The sequence below is a fragment of the Pelmatolapia mariae genome, linkage group LG20 (genome assembly GCF_036321145.2).
Source record: "Pelmatolapia mariae isolate MD_Pm_ZW linkage group LG20, Pm_UMD_F_2, whole genome shotgun sequence".
Taxonomy (NCBI): Eukaryota; Metazoa; Chordata; class Actinopteri; order Cichliformes; family Cichlidae; genus Pelmatolapia; species Pelmatolapia mariae.
In genome coordinates this window covers 32,270,786-32,293,473 of record NC_086244.1, presented here as the reverse complement: position 1 = coordinate 32,293,473, position 22,688 = coordinate 32,270,786, and the positions used below count along the sequence as shown (strand labels likewise).

At 40.4% G+C, this 22,688-nt stretch overlaps 1 protein-coding gene across 2 annotated transcripts in view; it reads left to right on the top strand.

The window, feature by feature from the left end:
- The window catches only part of celsr3 (cadherin, EGF LAG seven-pass G-type receptor 3), a 119,209-nt gene that overhangs the window by 64,751 nt on the left and 31,770 nt on the right, over window positions 1–22,688 (top strand). For both annotated transcript variants that reach the window (XM_063463627.1, XM_063463626.1), the window contains exons 12-20: window positions 414–599; window positions 3,085–3,195; window positions 3,346–3,514; window positions 14,679–14,820; window positions 16,826–16,946; window positions 18,674–18,857; window positions 19,978–20,079; window positions 20,182–20,276; window positions 20,645–20,854. In XM_063463627.1, coding sequence (XP_063319697.1) covers window positions 414–599; window positions 3,085–3,195; window positions 3,346–3,514; window positions 14,679–14,820; window positions 16,826–16,946; window positions 18,674–18,857; window positions 19,978–20,079; window positions 20,182–20,276; window positions 20,645–20,854 — 1,320 coding nt within the window. The remainder of the gene's footprint in view (window positions 1–413; window positions 600–3,084; window positions 3,196–3,345; window positions 3,515–14,678; window positions 14,821–16,825; window positions 16,947–18,673; window positions 18,858–19,977; window positions 20,080–20,181; window positions 20,277–20,644; window positions 20,855–22,688) is intronic.

Genomic DNA, 22,688 nt, shown 5'->3' with positions numbered 1-22,688 from the left:
TTTTTTTCCCCCTCTTTCTTTCTCCCTTTTCTTTTCCCCTGTCCCGTATCTAGCAAGTAAAAAAATAAAATAAAATAAAATAAACAATAAAAGTTAAATCAAATGGACCATTACGGCAAGGCTGGGATGGTCCATTTAGTAAAGTAAATCCGTTGGGCATCTTTCTTCGCCTTTAGACAATAATTCTGATGGCAAAAGAACCAAACGGGACAGGTTTAAAAAAAAAAAAAAAGAATCTCGGTGAAAGCTGAGCCAAGACATCGGATTTCACGCTCCTGCACACAGTCACACTCACACAGTCATAGCAGTGGATAGTTTTTTTCTCCCCCTCCCTCTTTTTTTATTCTTTTTGTTTTTCTTTTAATGTGATTTGCAAATTTTATTTATTCATTTATTCTTCTCGCTCTCATCAGGTAATTAATGGTCAGCTGGTCTTTTCGGTGACCCGCGGCTCAACCAGACCGGTGCGTTTGCGGTTGGATCAGGTTCAAGTGGCAGACGGCCGGTGGCACGACCTCCAGCTGGAGCTGCGAGACGTTCGCAGTGGCCGCGAGACTCGCTATGTCGCCACACTGCGGCTGGACTTTGGACTCTATCAGGTAGTGCAAATTATCATCGAAATCTCAAAGCGTTTTTAATCCAACTTTAATGTCCAGCTATCAGGGAGCACACTTACACTAGAGGCACATAGTACAGTGGATTTTTTTTAAAGGGGAGAAAATTAAAGTCCTTTAATAGCTTGAAAAAAAAAGTAAATTAAATATTAAATTTATCCTGCAAGCATAGTTTAAATGAATAAGAAGGTTTTTTGTCGTATCTGCTTTACGAAATCAATAAGGCTTAATTTGGCTTAAAAATTAATTTTTTTGACTGTGTTCAAATTAAAAGAGGCAGTTCTTTTTTTCCAGTTGTAATTCTCCATTTATTCTGTCTGTTTGAAATCTGCAGCTCCTTGATGGCCTATATTATTCGGTCTAATTGCCAGAGAAGTACTTAATTGAAATTTTAAAGCATTTAATATGAATAGAGGCAAGCAAACTTATTTAATTTCCTCTAATCCAGAATGTCCCCATATGTACAGACGTCTCTCTCACTTCCTGCTTTGAGCCAAAGCGATGAAGGATGTATTTTAGGATGCTAAACATGAATAAATAAATAACCAATTGTATGAATTCCTTAAATGAAGAAAGACATTAGTTTATTGTAGGTTGGGCTGGTGAATTTTTGTGAAAACCACCAATCAGATGACCCCTTGTAAGCAGCACTAGGCAACGGTGGGAAGGAAGAACTCCCTTTCAACAGGATGAAACCATGCTCAGGGAAGGGCATCCATCTGCTGCAATTGGCTGAGGGATGGGTTGGAGAGAAAAGTAAAAAGAAAACATAGGGAGACGGAGGACACATGTAATGATATGCAGTGATATATAAACACATGGAGGGTAAAAAGACGTCAGTGGAGAAGAAATAATCAGCGCATTACAGAAAGTGTTTCAGCAGACTGAGCTCATTGTAACATGAGAAGGAGCTAGTTCAGGGTCACCTAATCAGCCCTAACTGTAAGCTTTATTGAAATAAAAAGTTTTATGTCTAATCTTAAAAATACTGGCATACATAGCAGCTAAAAGGAAATGGCAAGGTTTTGGCGTGCTTGGTCAACAGGGGCTTAATAAAGTACTCTTGCAGTCTGTGTTTTTGAAAGCAATGTTCTGCAGGGTTAAATTTTTAGCTGAGATTCTAATATCAGAGTTCATTTTCCTTAATTTACCTTACATATGAGCCATGGGTATAATTCGCACGACATGAAAAAAGTCTTTGGAACATACAAAAACGTATTTCACACACGTCTTAAGGTATATTCATAGTACATTTAAAGTATATTTCATCAAAAGTAAACCTTGTTATCTTCCTATCTTTTTATTTCTTACTGCATTATTACTTCTCCCTCCTTCCGTTCTTTGCCTAACAATCCTTGACAGTGTTATACAACATCCTGCCTTTTTAAAACAAATACAAAGCCTATCTCAAAGAAACACACACACATACGCACATACATATAAATGTTTAGAACATATACAGGTTTTTCTATAATCCTGCAGAGCGTCAGACTCCCCAAGATGTGGGCTCCTAATCCTCGTTTCACTAATCTCCGGTGGATTATTCTGTCAGATTGTACTGTGCGATGTTTGTTTGCGTGCATGCGCTCGTATGATGTATGCGCCTGTACATATGTGGCAGTGACATGAGCGCAGAGAAGCACGTGCAGAACCACTGTCCGTATTATAATCATCTTTGGCTCGGTTTAAGCAAACACAAACAGCCTTTGTCGTGTTTTTATGTCGTGCTATTTCCTAAATCGTCTGCCAGCACGTTATGTCTTTCATCGGTTCATTGTAGTTCACCAGGCTATTCTCCAAAGTGCATCAAGTAGCACACTGAGCAAATGGTGCAGAAAAACGTTTCAAATACAAAATTATTAAACAATTAAACGGCAGTTGCCTTTGAAAGGGGTTTTGGCACGTGTGCCGCTGTTATCAGACATATCTCAGCTTCCATTTTAGCATCTTCTACTGCTGCTGAAACGGTGATGAATGCGGCTCATTGATTTTGCTTTCATGATCCTCGCAAGCCAAGTTGCCTGTCAACATTTCTTCACAATTCTGCTGGAGTTATCACTTGAGCATTGACCTTCTCTGCAGTGATTGCATATTATGGTTTTCTTCTGTTTAATGAAGCCAATCATTCAGTCGAATCCTTTTCACGCTCCTCTCCACCTCCCCTTCTATTTGACTGACACAAGCCTCATAATAACCTGGCGCTGCTCGCTGATATATCGGTAAATAAAAATATAGCGGTTTCTGGAAATCAATAATCCTTCCAGGAAAAAAATCGTATCTTTTTCAGTTCATTTTGATGTAAACTCATAACAGAAACATCTTTTTAATTACATTTTTACTGATGGTCACTTGCTTGTAACTATTTTTTTTACCCTTCATAGCTGAGTGTGTTTGCTGCTATTAATAATCATATTCTTTGCCTTTCCTGTCTCCATCTGTTCTCCCACCTCTTTCCTTCTTTCCCCATTAGGGAACAGTGATAGTGGGAAATGAGATTCATGGTTTGAAGGTGAAACATCTGCATGTTGGAGGAGTGCTGGGCTCTGGGGAGGTTCAGAACGGGATAAGAGGATGCATACAGGTAAAGGATGGAGTTTTTAACTCATACAGTGAAGATAAAAATAAAAGTAAAAAATGACTGTGGGATAGGCCGGTGAATACGCTAATATAGCTGCTATTGTTTTTGTGTGTTGTGTCGAGGTAACGTGACCCTCGCTTTTTCTTCTTACAGGGTGTTCGATTGGGCGTGAGACCGGACGCCCCCGCTCTGCCCCGCCCCTCTAGAGCTGTCAAAGTGGAAACTGGCTGCAGTGTCGGTAATCCCTGCCTCTCGTCTCCCTGTCCAGCTCATAGCCGTTGTTCCGACCAATGGGAGAGGCACACCTGTCTATGTGAACCCGGTGAGTGAAGCAGATGGTGTGGGCTTTGCAGTTGAGCTTGAAGCGAAATATAGAGACGTCTATTTACAGATGTAAACTAACATGTAGTATGATGGGGGTCTCGAGTTATTAGCCATTTTTAAAAACAACCTTTTTGTTCAGGAAAAAATTACTAATATTTTGACTTGTGATGTAAAACTGTGCCGTTATTGGCTTGATGAACGCGCATGTACGAATGTTGTAGGTTTGTAAAAAAATTAATTTAATATAAGTGTTAGTGTGTCGTTTTCATGCTACCGTCACACTAAGGTAAACAGTTACTGGAGACCGTGGCACGAGTGAAATGTGACTGTTCAAAGTAATTTTGGTACGTCAAGACAGCGATAAAACGGCATGATTGTTTGGCAATTACATATAATCTGTTTGTGATAACACAACAGTTAACCGATAAAACATGAAAAATCACAAGTCTGTTTCCACCTGTTGCAAATCTGTTACCGTCCTCATGTACATAAATTCACTACTCACATTCAGAGTCCAGCCAGAACCAGCCATAGATTTGAAATAGAAATTCAGAAATTCCTCCACAAATAGTGACATAATTGCTACGAAAAAGATGATTTAACTGAAAAATTATATAGACACTTGGCAACCTTGCTTTTATATAGGGATGTAAGTAGAGCCGGTTAGCAACCAGCTAAATTGAGTCCTATAATGCAAAGAGATGTGTTGCAGACAAGCTGCACTCCTCAGTTCAGACAGACTTAGACTAATTGCAGATGTCTTGGCAATCTGTATGAGAGTGACTGCAGTCGATCTGAGTCAGGCCCTGATTATGTGGCGACAGGTTGTTCCCACCATGCGACCTGTGCATTGATTGAAAGCGGTCGTGCAGATGTTGAGGGTGTTGCAGTTAGTCTTTGCACCTGCTTGTAAGTGGTCTGTGATGCTGCAGTGAGGCTGCCATCATATTTTTCCTCTTGTGTGCCATTAGAGAGCGTTGATGTCGTGTTTGCAGCAGTGGGTAGCTTTTTGTGGCATCATTTTTTTTCTTTGTACAGACAGATAATTTTGTGACATAATGCTCCCCCCACTCCTAAATGAACCCCCCCAAAATTTTAAGATTGCTTCACCATCTTTGTCCCGTCTCCTGCCTTAACCAACGTCTGGTAAATGTAGTATGCATTTTTTTTTTCACCCTCGGTTTTACAGTTACAGAATAATGCAACATGGTCACAGAAATATGTGAATTTGTAACACCTAAAGCAAAGATTAGAACATTTAACAAGTCTGTTATTAAATGTGAATACACAACATCACTGCTAACTTTTTCACTACAGGTGAAACTAATAGTAATAGTACCCCGCTCCCAAAAAACAACTAAAAAATGCTAAAAAGGATTAATGTGATGTGATTATTGTAAAATGAATAGATTAACAGACAAAATGTAACACACCAAAAAGTATTTTCCATTGTTGTGAGCTAGCCTCCGAGCCAGACAAAATGGTCTAAAGTTTTGACTGTTGTAGGCATTCAATGTAAAATAGGTGAGGTTTGAGAGTAAAAGGTTAAAGAAGCTGGCTTAGTAAGAAACAACAAAAAAGGGGAGTAAATATAATGTGTCCATATGCGTAGGTGTCTCCCAGTGCTGTAACTGGGTTAAACTGATATTTGGGTTTGCATAATGAGTCCCCATCCACCTGAGACCAAGAGAAAGAGACCGACTGCAGGCTAACTTCCAAAAGCTCCTTAGTAAGGTGAATATAATGAGGTGGAATTAATGTGGAGGAAAAGAATATGATTAAAAGAGAAGGAGAGGGGTGGAGAAGTAAAGAGACAGAGGAGAGAGTAAGGAAAGTGTATACTGTATAGAGAGATGCAGGGAGGAAAAAAAACAATAGAAAGATGAAAAATGCAGAGGAGGAACAAAGAGAGTGAAAATATTAATGATTAATGAACAGAAAAAGGCGGGTGACAGAAATAGTGTAAAAAAATGAAAAACACAAAGTTTGGAGGAAGGAAGGGGAAAAAAAGAGGGCGCGAGAAAGTCAAATCAAACAGCTTGAAAACACTAGTGACACGTCTGGGAATATACGTACACAGGGATGCACTTAGATTTGAGAGAAAATTAACATGACAGCTGCACACATGAGAGAGAAGCAAGACAGAAGAACAGCGTAAGGAGGAGTGATATTCGATATTTATTTGGAGCTAGCAGTTAGCAGCAGTGCATGCAACAGAAGCTCTTCAGCTCTAAAAGTATTGATGTAACATGTAAGGGCAGCTGAACGGGAGGCGATTAAGAGAGATTATTTATATTATGGGTAAAGGGGTGAGGATACAAAAGACTGGCTGGCAAGTTAGCAGAAAAAGAACCATTAAAGAGAAAACCAGAAGAAAGACAGAAGTTGCCTATCCACGTTTTGAGATTAGTCACCTTCCTCAATATTTCTTCAGATTTTTTCTGTACTTGTAGAAAACACTATACTCTACATTTTTAACATAAAACTCAAATATTTCTTTCAGATTAGGAAGAACTTCTGTAATGTAAAGCAAACACCAGTGACAGACAGTCAATTATAATCAGGCAGCATCCTCTAAGGCTGAGACGTGAAGCTGAGACTGAAATGCAAAAAAACTCAAGTTCAACAAGTTTCTATTTGAGGCTGATTCCACATACGGGTCAATACCAGTAGACCCAATGATGAAACGTCTGGATGGGCATCTTTCTCTCTTTATAGAAAAAAAATGTGTTCAAAGCCTAACAATATGAAAACAAAGTTTAAAGCATTTTTTTATGAAAAATCTACTGATGTGTTTCTTTTTTTCTTTCTTATAACTCTTTGTTAAAGGATCAAAATTATGAAATGTGTTTTCAGTTTTCTTGTTTCCTGTTTTTTCATTAGCCAAAATTCAGTGTAGTGAATTTCAGCTTTACTCCCTCATCTAAGTATGGCCAAAATGATAAACCCGAGTCCACAAATTAAATGGTGCGCTTTTATATCCAGTTCATGGTTACAACACAAAACTAACTGGAAAAGTGAAAGTGGAGAAAACTCATCCATCCGTCCATTCATTCATTATCTTAACCACTTAGTCCTCTGTCACACAGGCCTACAGACTGATTGGTTACCTCCCCAGGGATTCCTTGACTAGTTTGCAAGTGGTTGTTAAAGGCTGCAACCTCTAGCACCAGTTGAAATTGGTCACAAAGAGAGTGGTGCCTCAAAAACCTCCATGTGATCACTTTGGTTGCTAGCAGATTCCCATAGGGACCCATAGTATGTATGAAAAGTGCCATCTTGTCTGCAAACATTCACCTTTAACTCTTTCAGCTGTAGTGAAACTTGGAAAAAGTGCAACACAGAGAATGGAAAACATTCGCCTTCAGCAAGTAAAAGTTGCGCGAACGGCACTAGCTTCACTTAAGACAAACTGAATGATGGAGATTTTGCAAATTTCACAGAGACAATCACAATCACAGCAGTCACTCACCTACAGGTCAGAGAATTACCATTTTTCCCCTTTGACTGGTGGTTGCCATATGGTTGTTGAATCTTTAGGTCTATGAGACTGGGGCTTCTTGCAGTTTGGGTTTGGGGGAGACCCTGCAACAGATTGCCAGTTTGTCACAGGCCTAAATTAGAGAGATGGACATCAATCAGCCAGTTTTGAATCACATGGAGAGGACACAAGCAGCCAAAGGGGGATCATTCAGTCTCAACACAGAAAGACCCCAACAGGCCAGCAGATTCAAACCCAGGACTTTCTTGTTATAACGCAGCGCTAACAGTGCTGTTCTGTAGAAGTATAGGATGTGATTAGGTTGCCATTCCACTCTTTAAAAACAGACAAGCAAAATGGGTCACAGTTGTCACATTTCAGACTGATTTTGCTTTGTAAGGAAAAGCAGCAAGCTTGAAATGAGATTCATGAGATTGGTAGTATGTCGTGCTTTTTAGCTGAAGATGCCTGATTGCTAGGTCAGACTACCTCAGCACACAAGAAGAAATAAATAAATAAACATAGCAGCTTACACCCTCCCACGTCTGTGAAAAAAAAAATACAGGAAAGAGCATCAGGTGTAACACTCCAAAGTCTTCTGCATAGACTGCTACCACAGCAGCTACTTTTAGAAGGCAGAAGTAGGTGATGAAAAGTTATCCAAGAAAGAAAAAGTGATGAAAATGCTCATGATGCTTGAGGGAGTGAAAGAGGAGTCAGTTTGTGACTATGTGGAGGATATAGTGAGACAGCCTCAGGCCTTGACAGCATGGTAGAGGAAGCAGAGAGGCACTGCTATCCCTGTAGCATCCTGCACCAGCCCGCAAGCTAATGCTAACACCTTGACTTATTAACTTGGAGCATCACACACACAGATGCCTTCATACCGAGACTCAACCACACATATTACCACATACACACACAGCGTTTCCACGAACTTAATATGCGTGCACTTATTTACTGTACACACATGCGCTTTCATTATCATTACATTTCATCAGCACAATGAGCATTAAAAATTGAGACTGTTATAGAATGAATGCCGCTTAGAGACAAATCAAAGTTTAATAACGGCAGAGGGAGAAAGAAGTAGATGCGCACTCTGAATAATTCCCTTTCATGTGTGTGTTTGTGTGTTTTGCCCTGGTGCTGAAGTTAGCTTAATGGGTCTCGTGTAACTGACAGCGCATCTGACCTGCAAAAGGCCTCCTAGAAGAAACACACCGCCTCTCTGTCAATCACACACACACACACACTGAAACAAGGTTCTGCATGACGACGCAAGGAGATATCTGCCTTCTCATCTCCTCACTGTCTGTGTGTGTGCGTGTGTTTGTGAGAAAGCATACAGCAAGTCTGACTTTGTGCATGTTGCTGCCAGCTGCTTCAGACTAATTGGCCGCTGTGAAAAATTTGATCTAATATGAAAAATTGCAACCATGTTGATTTATGTCCATTTGAGTTCTCGGACTGTTTAGAAGCCCACACGATCATATGCAGAAAACACAATTGGAGAACGAGAACTCTTGTAACTGCTTTTACTGCAGTAGAGAGTAATTCATCAGTGTTTTTGCCTTTTGTCAAGTTGTTAGAGACTGTAAACAAGTGCCAAATAAATATTTCTTTAAATGGAGTTTGACGGGGGAAGTGCATTGTTGGTTTGGGCGTGGTGTGCAGCTGCAGTGTATTAAACTCCGTGCCTCTGGGAAAAGTGGTGGAGATGTATGAGCTTCGAGTTGTAGTTTCCTGTGCTCTAACCTATAGTAGATGCCAAATCCTCAGGGTGCTGAATCAGGGTAAAGTTGCATTCTGTGACAAATGACTCCTCAACTGGAAGTGTCATTTATTGATCAGATGTGATATCAAAATAAAAAACATACAGGTAGACCGCTGTTATATAACTATATGAATGGTGCACTGCAAGTACTGTGTAGTGTGTACTTCTTTAATCAAAAATATCTCTGAAATGATTGCAGCTTGGAGGTATAAAGTGTGTAATAACATCATGACACTGAGTAATGTCTGCAGGGGATACAATGTCACAAGTAAAAGCACTTTAAAATAGCTTTACTAAATCAACTCTGGCTCCAAATCTCCAAATCAGCAGCAACATCTGCAGCAAAGTATTTGCTTCAGCAGCAGAGCAAGAACATTTTTATTTTAACGCCATAACCGAAAAATCTCCGTTAGCGAGTTAGTGCGGATCGCCCTGTGCGTGGGGCTGCACAGTGTCAACACGTTAGCTCGTTAACGCATTAACGCATCAAAAGAAAGAGCAGGAAGTTAGATTTGTAACACTTTCAGATGATGTGAAAACACTGATGGCTGGAATATTTCATCAATAGTGTTAATTAGTCGATGAAGCGCTCAAGAAAGTCAAGTCAAATAGTTGATGTCACTGTTAAAATGTGTGTTTGTGGGAACAACAGGTATGGCAAAAGGGTTCTGCAGAAAGCTCTGATAGAAAAGGAGAAATTAATGACTTTAACAACTGTTCATTGATTTTTGTGGGGTAGCTAGAGGGTTGGCCATATGTCAGTGTGTGGTGTTCATGGCCTCCTCTTGATACTTTCTTATACCCAGCAAATATTTCTACATTGAAAAACTATCGGGTGGAGATCTTCTCTAGATGTCTAATCATGGTTAAAAATACTCAAATGAAAGTTTGAGTAAGATGGTGGAGGTCGCGGTGATGCCAGTTGGAGGTCCTTCTTAAAGATCGCCTGTATGTCTGAATTAGAGTAGAGAGAGTCTGTTTTGTTTTTAATCAATAAAGAGACAAAGAGTAGAATACAACAAAATTAAAAAAGTTTCTTGGAAAGAGACAAACTCATTAGCAGTGAATCAAACTCTCACACACAGCTTCATGCTTTTGGGTCCACAACTGAAATGACTGAGCTAAATGACTTGTTGTTTGATTGATCCCGAGTTTATGACGGTAACCTCACGACCAGAGTGAGGATAACTGTAAGAGTCTGATTCATTCATTTCACCATGCAGTGAATGAAACAGAACTTAAATGTATAAAACTACAGCTTAACTGTGTTGTAATACTTGTCTGTGTACATGGAGAACGCATGCAGATGTTTCTTGACAACCATGTACCAACCATTTTGGTTTAAAAACCCCCCCAAAAAGATAAACACATTTAATTTCTTCCTTGTTATGAACTGATCTATATCTCTCACGTTCAAAGACACAGTATCACGTGACCTTTATGGAAACGTCGCTGACATCTGCCTGGCTCCGGTTCAGTTTTTGGCATTGTTCCACGACCAGTTTGGATCAGAGAGATGACACTGGGGTTTCAGTCGTGTTTGCTTGTCAACCTCTTGATGCTATGCAGCAGGGCACAGTGGGTTGCCTTTGCACAGAAAGTTCCTGCTAAAACATGTAACTAAAACAGCGATGCACAAACCAAACTAAAAGTTCAGTGCATATTTGAACGAGTGCTTTCTTTCTTTCATTGTGAGCCGCCGTTGTCACATAGTTACTGAACTCGGCGCTCAGTGTGAGCATTTTGTTTCGGAAATTTCGACACGCAGAATCTTTCCACTGTCAGAGAAGACAGTTGGATACACAGAGGATGAATGGACGGTTCAGTGAACAGATGACTCATTGGTCTTTCCTGATTGTAGTCATGTGGAGAAGTCAAGCTGATGTTGTGTTACAGGAAAGTCAGACGCGAAGCTGTGAGTCACGCTGAATGTGTGTAGCGCTCGAGAAGCACAACTTTTCAAACAGACTCCTGCACCCTGACTGCGAAAGATGAAAAACACACGCACACCACTCTTTGTTCTTCAGGCTCGAGCCTCTCCCTCGCTCTCGTGTTGTGTCGAGAAGGCCAGTGTCATTATACGCGTCTGAAAACAGCCAAGGCCGTTGTCGTCTCCCTTTTTTCTGTTGCCATGGTGAAACTGTAAAGATGTATAGTGCTGATAGAAGATGATTGAGTGTGCGTGTGTGTGTACCTATGTGTGCGTGTGTGTGTTCAAGAGAAAGCAACAGACGTGGAGAACAATAAAGTTAAAGGTGGAGAAGACAGAAAATAGGCACAATGTCTTTGTGCATTTGTTGTTAGAAGAAATTGTGAGATGAATAATTTTAAAACTGAACAATGGCTGCAATTAGCTTCACTGTGTGAAGTTTGGAGATGAAGCTGGGTTAGTGTCTGGTTTTTTTTAAAATTATATAGCATGTTTGGGTTTGATTATGTACAGAGAGCAGAAAAAGTTAGAAGGCAATGCAATTACTGAAAAAGGATTCATTTGAATGCTGGTGTAAGTGAATACTGAGTACTAGCAGAAGTCAAGGCCACAGGCTTGAAAGCAAAGCGCCTTCTGTATTTTCTTTAGACGGACAAGTGAGAGCAGACCTTGCACATGTTTGTCTGCTTCGCTGAGAGGAATGCAGACCTCAACAAGCTGCACGCACGCATCAGCCAGTCACACTTCGATCTGCAGAGACGTCCTTCTGTTCTGTGCCGGTAAATTAAAAAGAGGGCCTGAAAGCCAAGCTGGCTTGAGACACGAGGTGAAAGCAGAGATTTGTTGATCGGTCTGGAGTTCTGGGTAAAATATGATGAAAACAAGTTGTCTGTGTTTGTGTTGTACAAGCAATCAATCATGACTGATTGGTGAGGACAAATTGTTTGACTCTCTAATGCTGTCAGGTAAGAATTTAGATTTTCTAAAACCTTGGTTTATCACAACCTCGGCTTCACGTTGTGTTTATTAGTAATTAACATGCCTAATGTAGCAAAGACCTTTAATTCCCACAGCAGCCATAAACAAATGCACGATAGGTCCACATACAATAAAGGCATGAGTCTGTGCTACTTCATTAGATAGAAATCCAGGCATTTACATGTTATTTCTGTCTATTTGATAACTACAACCTTGCTAAACAAAAATAAATGTTAAGTAAATGAAACCTCAAATAATAAAATATTGGCAAATTTTTCTGTGGCTCCACAGTTGAAGACGAGAAACCCAGCTGTATCAGTTGGATTCATTATTAATTATTACAGGCAAATCTTAGTTTTATTTTTATTATTCATTTAGTCTGTGGAATGTTTTATTTTAAATTCATTGCTTTTATTTCTGGCTTCACGTGAGTGTAGATTCTTTTGTCATTGAGTAGTCCTGTAATATTTAAGTCCCCCTATTAAAAAAGGCTCCCTAATGACTAAATAGCACAATTATGCTCTTTTTAATTTAAAAGGATGTCTAGGTGAGAGGCCTTCACTATTTGTGCTCAATACACCGCAAAATATGCATAAAGCGCTCAGCTTTAGTCATTAGATTAAAGAGGGGTTTTTATGTGCTGGCCTGTATTACCATATAAGAGGCGGGTGTGTTTGTGTGGAGTGTCTCGGGATTGCATTGAAGTGTATGACGGCTTCGTTCCTCATGCTGCACACAAGTATACCTTGGGAGTGTGCGCGTGTGTTGTTGAAGTGGCTTGTTCAGCTGTGTTGAAGTGTACTGTCTTTGCTCTTTATGTAGCACATTTCTGTGCTGTTATGAAAAAGAGACGTTTACATTTTCTTTTCCAGTGACATTATATTTTTTAAAATCAGTTTGCTTTTAGTTTTTCTGCACGTAACTTGTTGTCCATAAGTGGCATAGATGTTCCTGTACGCTATCTCAGCTGCTTGGTTGTGCCTCAGTGCACACGCAAGGTCCACATACAGTAAATATCCTGCTACTAAGTGTGGGATAGTCTCTGGGCACCTTGGCACGGTCTGCAGGTCCTATCTGCTTTGGTAGACTCCTGCCTCTATGCGTCTGGTGCTTAGGGCCTGTTCTTGTGCTGCTGTGATCAGAGCCTCTGTGCTGTCCTTTTAGCTGTCCTTTTCTGGCCACTGGTAAGATTTCTTGATGTCAGCCACTTCCTCTATTTGTCAGTGGTTCATCCCATTCAGGGCCTTGGTCGTGTAGATTGCTCCTCTTTCTGTTCCTCACCGTCTGTCTTCAGCTGCCTGAGGCGTTCTTGGAGCAGCTCTTCTTGGGGGCCTGATATATTCACAGATGCTCCATGTTTCATGCTGGATTGTGCCTCTGACACTCACTAATCCTCGCCCTCACCATTTGCAGTGCTCATAGAGCCTCGGGGTGCTGGACTTCAGGTTGTGAGGAGTTTTTGTTTCTTCACATCAGTGGCATCTCTCTCCTCCTGTGGCCAGCTTAGTACTACAATGGGTATCTGCTGAGCAGTAGGGGGGATGTATTGATGGCTTGGATCTTATTCCTACCATTCAGCTGGCTTTTTAAAACAGTCTTATCTTCTGGAGGTATTTGGCTGTGGCTGACCTTTGTGCATCCCCATGACCTTTGTGCATCCATCATGATTCCCCTTGGATTGTGGGATACCCAGGTACTTGTAGCTGTCCCATATATCTGCTATTCCTCCTTCTGGTGGCTCCACCCCTTCAGTCCAGGTAGTCTTCTCTCTCTTTTTTACCATTTGGCCAGAATTACCAAAATATACCCACTTATCCAGGCTAAATGGCATCCTGATGTCCTCGCTATCGATCCTGATGAGGAGGATTGGTGAGTGTGAGGTGACTGATGGTCACTCCAGTCCTGAATTTATATCTGTATCCAGTCTTAGTAATGAGCAGGCTTACGGGACTGACGCCTATGCAGAACAGCAGTGTGAACAGTGATATATTTTGCACTTGATGGTGACACGTGTGATTATTACCAGGTACTTCTTGGTGAGTTTGGATGTTGGCTTTCTGCCCATCCATAGTTCTCACATGTGTGGCATATACCCTCTCATTGGGTCGGCATATGTGATACATAATAGCATCTCTGCATCAGTTCTATATTATCAGCCGTTGTCCATGGATGCTTTGTTCCAGTAGCCTACTTCCCATCAACATGTCTTGGTTCCTCCACACCTGACGTGCATGTATATTGCCGTATAGCAAGTGGAATGTTTTCTTGATGCTACTCTTGTACTTGTTTTGAACTCGAAAAAAAAAAACAAAAAACAAAAAAAGGAGGAAGCGCTGTGTTAGTGTTTCAGCGGCTGACAGTGTAGCAATGCACCGTTGCGGCATGTTTTCCAGTGGCTCGCCCAGCCGAAGTGCGTCAGGAGAATGACATTTGTGATAATCGCTGTTTGATGTTTGAGATGTTTACTTGCGAGTTGACAGGTTATTATGTGTGGTACACAGATGGAAGACGCAACGCCGTCCTGCATATTAAGATCTCAGTGTTTGCTGTGTTCTGCTTTTATTTCATCAAATTACTTGGAAGGGAAGTTCTTTATTTTTTGTCTTTATTTTTCTGTAGATGATTGTTTCCAAAATAAATCAGTTTTCTAACGTTAATAAAACTTGGACATACTCAGTGTTAATATTTAGGTGGCACTAGGATGAATGGATATTTGCTTAGACCCACTTAAATATGCATGACAAATTTCCTGATAATTTTTCTTATAAGTTATTATAGCAAATAAAATTGAGGGTTAATCAGCCTATTTACTGACTTCCTCCCTGTGTCCATAGAGTTTAAAGGATGTGCTACTTGCTCAGGTGGAAGATACACGTCCAGTGAATTTAATCAAAAATATTGTTTAATATAACCTGCAAAACAAAACAAAACAAATTTAAGAACCAAGTTTTCTTATTGTGCTGAAGCTATTTGACATCTCTCTTTGTGTCTCTCAGGTTATTATGGGAAAAGCTGCATTGACGCCTGTCATCTGAATCCATGTGAGAATGAGGCTCACTGCCACAGGAAGCCCAGCTCTTCCCATGGATACATTTGTGACTGTGGAGACAACCACTACGGGCAATACTGCCAGCACAGGTACACAGGCAAACGCCCACACAACTGATGTAACATTTGAACTTCGGGTTACCTGCGAGGTGCCAACACAGACTACAACTCTTTGTAGTCTCTAGCCCACTTAAGCTCTGTTCAGTTATGTGCGTGTCTTGGTAGCTTTAGTTCAGCCTTGTTGCCCCACATCTCCAGCGTTCCATGTAATCCACTGTGGGATGAGCGGAGTCTCAAGTCAAAACACACACACTCAGAGGTTATCTGTGGTTATGTTAAACTGTGTGAAGTAAGCGTGACCCTGACCTGACCCCGCGCCTCTTTCCTGCCTGTGAAATCCACACAGCTTAAGATTTATCTCATGAGCTGCTCATTGTGTGAGCTTTTGTCCCAGATGAACATCTTTGATCTGGTGTGTTTTTCACGAAGACACACATTTTCACCTGCAGATGAAATATCGTAAAGTTTTTCCATATATTTGATTGGCAGACAGTCAGCGTTGTATGAAAATTAAATCAGCACTAAGACTGGATTTATAATAATTTTACAAAGATTATGCGACAAGTCATATGCGTGCACACACATATATGGCTCATTAACCATAGGTGGTCATGAGAGTACCTCTTTTTCCTTTTTTTTAAGTTGTCACCATGCACTGAAGGATGATAACATCAGAAATGGATCGACATTTTATATTATGGCTTCTTTTATTTGCAGAATTGCTGATTTATATCATTTTAAGGTTCAGGTTTTTATGCCTCATCAGAGTACCTTTATTTTAGCGAGTGAAATGACATAGTGGGCTTGTTATATTTTATAGAGGACTACTTCTGTCAGTCATCGTCACTTTGGGCAATGATTAACAGCTATTTGCATGAAGGTTTCTGTAAAGGTAAATCTTGCTGCTCTAGGTCTGTTAGTAATGGTTCCCTGCAAAACAATGCATCGATAATGTTAAAATGTATTTCCCAGGTCATGAATGAGCCCAGCTTACCAATATCCATATCACAATAATGAGCAAGTTCCTATAGAACAAAAGTTCAGACTAACCTCTAAAAATTAAAAGTTTTAGCCGTTTTAAAGCAAACGTGAAAAATAATCTTAAATGACTTGCCAGTTTGAACACATTTCTCATTTAGGAAAGACCCCTACAAGGCATATATTCATCAAAGCACAGCTGGAGCAGCTTCCGCTTAAGGCCCTGTCTTTGTTTCTGTGCACCCTGAGTTATGATCAGACAAAGTATTTTGCATTTAAGCTGCCAAAAATACACAACAGGGAGAGTCAACCCTGATATTCAGTTACAAATCACTCACATCTGAATTTTGCTCTCCGAGACTTTCCACAAGGTGCAATTAAGAGATGTGCACAACAGTCTGCATTAACTGCGAGAAGCACTCATCTCCTCAGTGAACCATTAGACGCTAGACATTAGAGACCAGGAGGAAAGCACATTAGCTGAGATGTGAGCAAATGAGAAGTGTAGTGAACATAAAAAAAAGTTATTTTTATGGAGTTGAAATTCAGTTGCAGTTTAGTAGTTTGAGAAAACAGGTTTTAAAACGAATCAATGAACTTAATAAATGTTTTAAATGGGTGAAGGAGGCTTTCCTGTTTAATATGCGACTGTTCAAAGTGTGGCTATGCCAGCAATAAGAAACATTTAAAGTTTGTGGCTATTTAGGAAGTCTAATGCACCTTGTAAACCTTATTGTTAAAAGCTAATCGATATATTGTGCATAATCATATCTTGTTTCTGTGTCTCAGCAAAAGTGCAAGTTCTTTGTTTGTACATCTACCTCCACATGTCAGTATTAATATTTCCTCCCAGTTCGATCCATACCTTTGCTTCCTTCATTTCATACTTTTTTCTTTCATCTCTTTGTTCCCACCAATTATTTGGAAATCAGAGGGAACGTTGAATCCTTTGAAGAGCGATTAAAAGTTTTTGACAGGCTGTGTTGCTCAGTTGGTGTTTTTCTCTTTTATCTGATCTATCTTGTGTTAATGACTCTGTGTCTCTGTGTGCGTGTAGGATTGATCATCAGTGTCCCAGGGGTTGGTGGGGATCTCCAACCTGTGGACCGTGCCACTGTGACACCAATAAAGGCTTCGATCCTGACTGTAATAAGACCAGCGGACAGTGTCAGTGCAAGGTAACCAGGAGAAACACACAAAGTACATACAACGATGTTGTGAAAGGTAGTAGAAATACTTTTTTTCCCTCTGGGTGTGTCGGTTTCCTCTGGATATTCCTCTCATAGTCCCTAAGCTGGATACTGTGTTAGGAAATTAGATGAATGGATGGGTAGTTGTTGTATTACTTAAATCCTGGAGCTGCTCATAAAGTCATTACAACACATTTTGCTATGGAACCAAATATTTAAAATTGTCATGTTTAAAATTCATGCTGTTTAGATTAAAAATACCTAATTAGTAAATTGATCATCTGCAGACCACCCAGTAAACGCCTCTCAGGTTGATACGCTATCCAGATGTATATATAACAGCAACCATGATATGATGATCATCCATAGATGTTGAAATTTCTGATCCATAAATACACGCGTATTGATATCCTCTTCTGTAGCTGCTATATTGAATCCTGTTTTATCTAGGCTTTAATCCTGAAGATAATCTTTAATCTGTGTGATTTCCCCTAAATCCACACCTCGTGACTACATGAAGCACACATGATCACAGATCGGGGTCCAAGGGTTAAATTGGGAGGTTTTACTGAACAGTCTCTATATTGAATTCCAGCTGGCAAGTAGTGTGTAGGTGGCATAAACAATGAGTGTGTCGGAAATGTGGTGCCTTTTCTCTATAGCCGATCACCATGTTGATTTGACCCCGGACAAAGTAGTTAACAACAATTTAGATTCAATTTGAAGTTATTTTATTCTTCTCATTGTTGTGCTAACACAACAATGCTTTCATTTAGCCTACGTGCCAATCATGTCGAGGCAAGTATTGCAGTGGATAGCTTAAAGTAAGGTTTAAAATGACATCTTAACAGATTTGTCTTTCTATACATTAACAGTTACTTTGGGAGGTCCTTCAGAATTACATTACATACACTAGTGATGCTGCACCATCATCCTCTAACCTGGTATTATTCTTGTCCTTACTGCAGAGTTAGGTCCCATTCACATAGGCCTAGACACTGGCTGGCAACCTGCCTGGCAACCACTAGTTGCTAGGGAAAAATGTACAATTCCCAACCAGATGCAAGTGGTTGTTGCAGGTAGCTGGCAGATGCATTGAAAACAACTACTAAAAATGCAGTGACACAGGCCTGGAGACTGGTGAGTGACCCAGTCGTGGTCTGTTGGGAAGATGCCAACTTGTCTGCAACTACTTGCTAAGCTGTGAAGAGTGCAACGCAAACAGAAAGTGGAGAATGTTGTGTCTTTTGAAACATGTTGGTTTCAGAGGTAAAGAGCCAGCTTTTGCTTTAAAGGTGAACATTCTTACTTCCAAGTTCCACTACTGCTTGATGGTACACAGACAATTCAGTGTCTTCCGGACTTGGAAGACAACAGACAACTTTGGCAATCTGCTAGTGATCAAAGCAATCACAAGAAAGTTTTGGTGCTGTAACAACCCGCAAACACTTGCCACAAATTTTTTCTAGAGACCAGGCAGGTCGTCATCTCTAGTGATGTGTGAGGCAAAGGCATCAATATCCTCTGTATTCTCAAGCTGCGCAAACTAAATCATCAACTGTAATGCATTGATTGATGCTCTTCGCCTCTCTCTTATACACGGCTCCCCGTCTGATTCATTGTATAAGTCTCACAGTCATGCACGCTGATGTAATTGTAACACGCTGATAGTTTGTACGGTTGAGACTCATGTGTCCGTCCATGTGTATATTCAGGAGTTCCACTTCCATCCTCGAAACTCGGACACCTGCCTGCCGTGCGACTGCTACCCAGTGGGGTCCTTCTCGCGGGCATGCGACCCAGAGTCAGGACAGTGTCAGTGCAGGCCTGGCGTAATTGGTCGCCAGTGCAACTCATGTGACAACCCTTTTGCTGAGGTCACAAACTCAGGCTGTGAAGGTGAGAAAAAGAAACAGGTCAACTGAGTTTGTAATTTGTGTTTGTTTATTTTTAGCTTATTTTCTTTAACAAAAAAAAAGAAAAAAAAAGAAGCAAGCACCAGCGGGGGCTCTGAACTGTGTGTGTGTGTGTGTGTGTGTGTGTGTGTTTATTGTCATATTTTTGCATCTCACTGTTGCCTGTTGAGATTACTCCTGTTTACACAACAGGGGGCTACATCATTCATTCATTCATTCATCTGCTGATGTGAAGCTCCGTATCACATCTGAGGCGTCACCGCTTGCGGGTGAAAAAAATCAAATAAATAAATAAAAAACTTCAGTAATTCTAAAAACTCTGCCTGAAGGCAATATTAGTGTGAGGGAGTGAATCACGCGTAGAAAACGATTTGTTCTTAAAGCTGCTTTATGTTAAAAGTGTGTCACTGTCACAGCTCCATTGATAAAAACGAACTAAGTAAATGAAAAAATCAGCTGCTTTTGCTCCGAGTTGGATTTAGTATTAAACCTTTTCTGCGAACTCGTAGTTCCCAAAAGTTGTCAAAACAATTTCATCGTCCGTGTATCTTTTGTGGGACTGTCAGTAGACTGGTGGCAAACTCAAGATGACTTTAAACAAGGTGTATAATTTTTAAGATGGGTTCAAAAGCCTTCAGACTAAATTATCTGTAGAGACAAAGACATGTGAATGACAATGATGAGCCACTTCTGAGCTTTTACCCTATTTACCTTCCATTGTGTAATCACGGGATTCCTGTTTCTCCGCTGTTCCATCTTTTTAAAAATGGTCATGTTTGTCAAGTCTCTGCCTGAGCCCGGAGACACAAAGAAACTGTTAATTATAGTCATCGTCTATTTAACAGCTTCCAGTTGATTCTCTCTCCCTTTTTCCCCTGTTCTGTGCAGCTTTGTCAGTTGCAGCGTCTCCACTTGTAATTACTTCTTTTAGTGAGACGCTGCTGTTTTATTCTCTCACAATCATTTTCATTTTCTTCTCCGCAAGTCAAAAGAAAAACTTTTTTTTAAATTTATTTACATTGTGAGTCATATTTTGTCACGATTTTAAATGGAAAAGGTTGTTGAGCTGATAAGGATTTTAATTGGTGTTCTCTCTCCCGCAGTCATTTATGATGGTTGTCCAAAGACCATTACTCAGGGGATCTGGTGGCCACGTACCAAGTTCAACCTGCCTGCCGCGGTGCCCTGCCCCAAAGGCTCTGTCGGTCCGTATACATTAACACAAGTGCATTCAAACACATTGATTTTTCATGCCAAATAATTGTGAGGAGACATTTAAAAAAAAATCATGTTTCTCCTCTTTGCAGGTGCTGCCATTAGACACTGTGATGCGGAGAGAGGCTGGTTGGAGCCGGACCTTTACAACTGCACTTCACCTCCGTTTGTGGAGCTCAGTGCTGCTGTACGTAGACCGCTAATGACAGTAATACAATAACTAATTCACTTTTTAACACCATTAAAAGTAAGTTCTAAACATCTAAAATCAAAATTTCTCCTGCAGGAATATTTCAATTAGATTTTTTAATTTTATTTATTTATTTTTAAACAGTAACAGGAACCAATATTTTTAATATACAGCTGGAACGCTTTCTCAGAGATTTCCAATTTAATTCCGGTCTTGAAGTAATTCTTCAGTCTGAAAATTATTCAAGGACAGATTTGCCTGTTGGACAGACAGCTGAAATGCTCATGCATGCAAATATGTCATCTGGCATTAAATCTCTTCATTCATTCAACAAATATTTTTCCCGCGTCTGGATGTTTGTGTAGCTCGATTCCCTGGAGCGCAACGAGACAGAGCTGAACACCATCATGGAGAAGAAGCTTGCCCACCAGCTCCGTGATGTAACCGAGGCTACCACCCGGCTCTATGGCAATGACCTGCAGATAGCTGAGCGGCTGCTGTCACGCCTCCTAACATTTGAGACCCAGCAGAGCGGCTTCGGACTCACCGCCACCCAGGATGCGTACTTCAATGAGGTAAAAATGACATATTTTTGAAAATTCCTTTATGCTCTCCTGTTAGAGTCTTTACAAAGACACACTCTGCTTGAGACTGTGTATTTTAGACTGATGTATCAGTACTTGGGGAGGAGAGATGTGATGAGGATGCAGGTGTTGTGAAAAAAGGAAGACATTTTGCATTAACAGGGGCTGTTTATTGTTTCTTGATGATTCATCCTTTCTGATCTAAATCTAAGTGACGTCATGGAAAAAGTGTGGAAAGCAGCATTCACACAGACGATACAAACAATACAGCGAACACCATCATGAGCAGTTCAAGGACAACTTCTAGGTATATTGATAAAATGTTGCATTCAGTCAGGACTATTTAAAATACAGATGAAGTGCAAGCTGTGAAAGGTTGTTGGAAGAATCCAGGTGTAAAAGTAAGGGTTGTTTTCATGTGTGAAAATCAAAAGTTTTTCTAAATCTCATTTTATTGGCAGCTTTTATTAGTATGTCAATAGATTTAAGTGTAACTTAATAAGCGGATCACTAAGGGAAGCATCCAACTAACTACTCTAAATGACCTCGTGAATATGATGCGAAATTATTAATAATATCTGCTCTCTTGGTGCAAAATTAAATATTACAATAAAACATTAAGTTGTGAGTTAAAATCTGGAATGATGCGGACTTTGTGTTACTGTACTCCTGCCGCTAGCAACTACAAATTTGCACAGAATCTCCCAGAGGACATAAAATAGCTGCTGTTATTTAAAACTCTATGATTGATACACTGTACCATTATGGGGTACAGACCCAGTGACTAGATATTACAACGAGATGTCTTTTCTCAGAAATGGGAAGTAATGTTGCTATGGCGATGCGGTGACAGTAACTCATGAAGTATTGCAGCGCGTCATCTCCGCATATTAACTGACAGGATCTCGTTTTACCTGATGCCGACGCCTTCAGCTGAGGATGCACCAGCTGACAGGCGATCATTTAAAAATTGTTGGCATTCTGACATAAAGGCGGTAACCAGACATCTCTGTTTTATTTTGCCATAAATATTTAAGCTTATATATCAAACTCAGCTGACAAGGAATGAGCTGCTCCTGTTCCATACATCACGAGTAAGTGGCTGAAGAATCCAGGAATGCAGGACCCCCTCCTGCTAGCTTCAGCCTTCCAAATTGCTCGCTGACATGAAACTGACAGCTCACTCGCTTATAATACTTTACTGCAGTAGTTACACTTATTTTAATTCATGAGGTGAATTTAAATTGTAATTCCCGCTGGAACGTTTTCTCTCCACGTCACTCAAACGGTTGTAAGAGTCGTAAAGTATAATGTGGGATTTCTGCTAGAAACAAGCGATTTTTCCTCATGGTTATTAATAGAAACCTCACGACATTTTTCCCTCTTATGTCTTTAACTGATGAGTTGGCTCCTGCTTTTTAATGTTTCAGCCAGGGTGTGATTTATTCACTTTAATTAGGGACCTTAGTGGGCAATAAAAAGATGTATCTCTCTCCAGTACAGTATCCGCAGCAGACACCAGGATGCGATTCATAATTCATGCTAACAGGGAGGATTTTTAGCCACCTGATGGTAACTGTGAGCAGTAGAAAGTGAGTGGTTGTATTTTATTCTCCCGTAGTCTGAGCACAAAATGTCATTTGTGCCTATTTAGATGTTAAAGTTCCGTAATGCAATCCCCCCCAGTGTTTTCCCACTGACATTTGCTTTGTTACTCCATTGATTCTGCATAACGCGCTTGAACTAGTGCGAGTTTAAGGTGCTGGTTTTTTGTTACATCGGAGCCACAAATCTGGTGGCTAGGAGACAGAAAGTGCACGGCAAC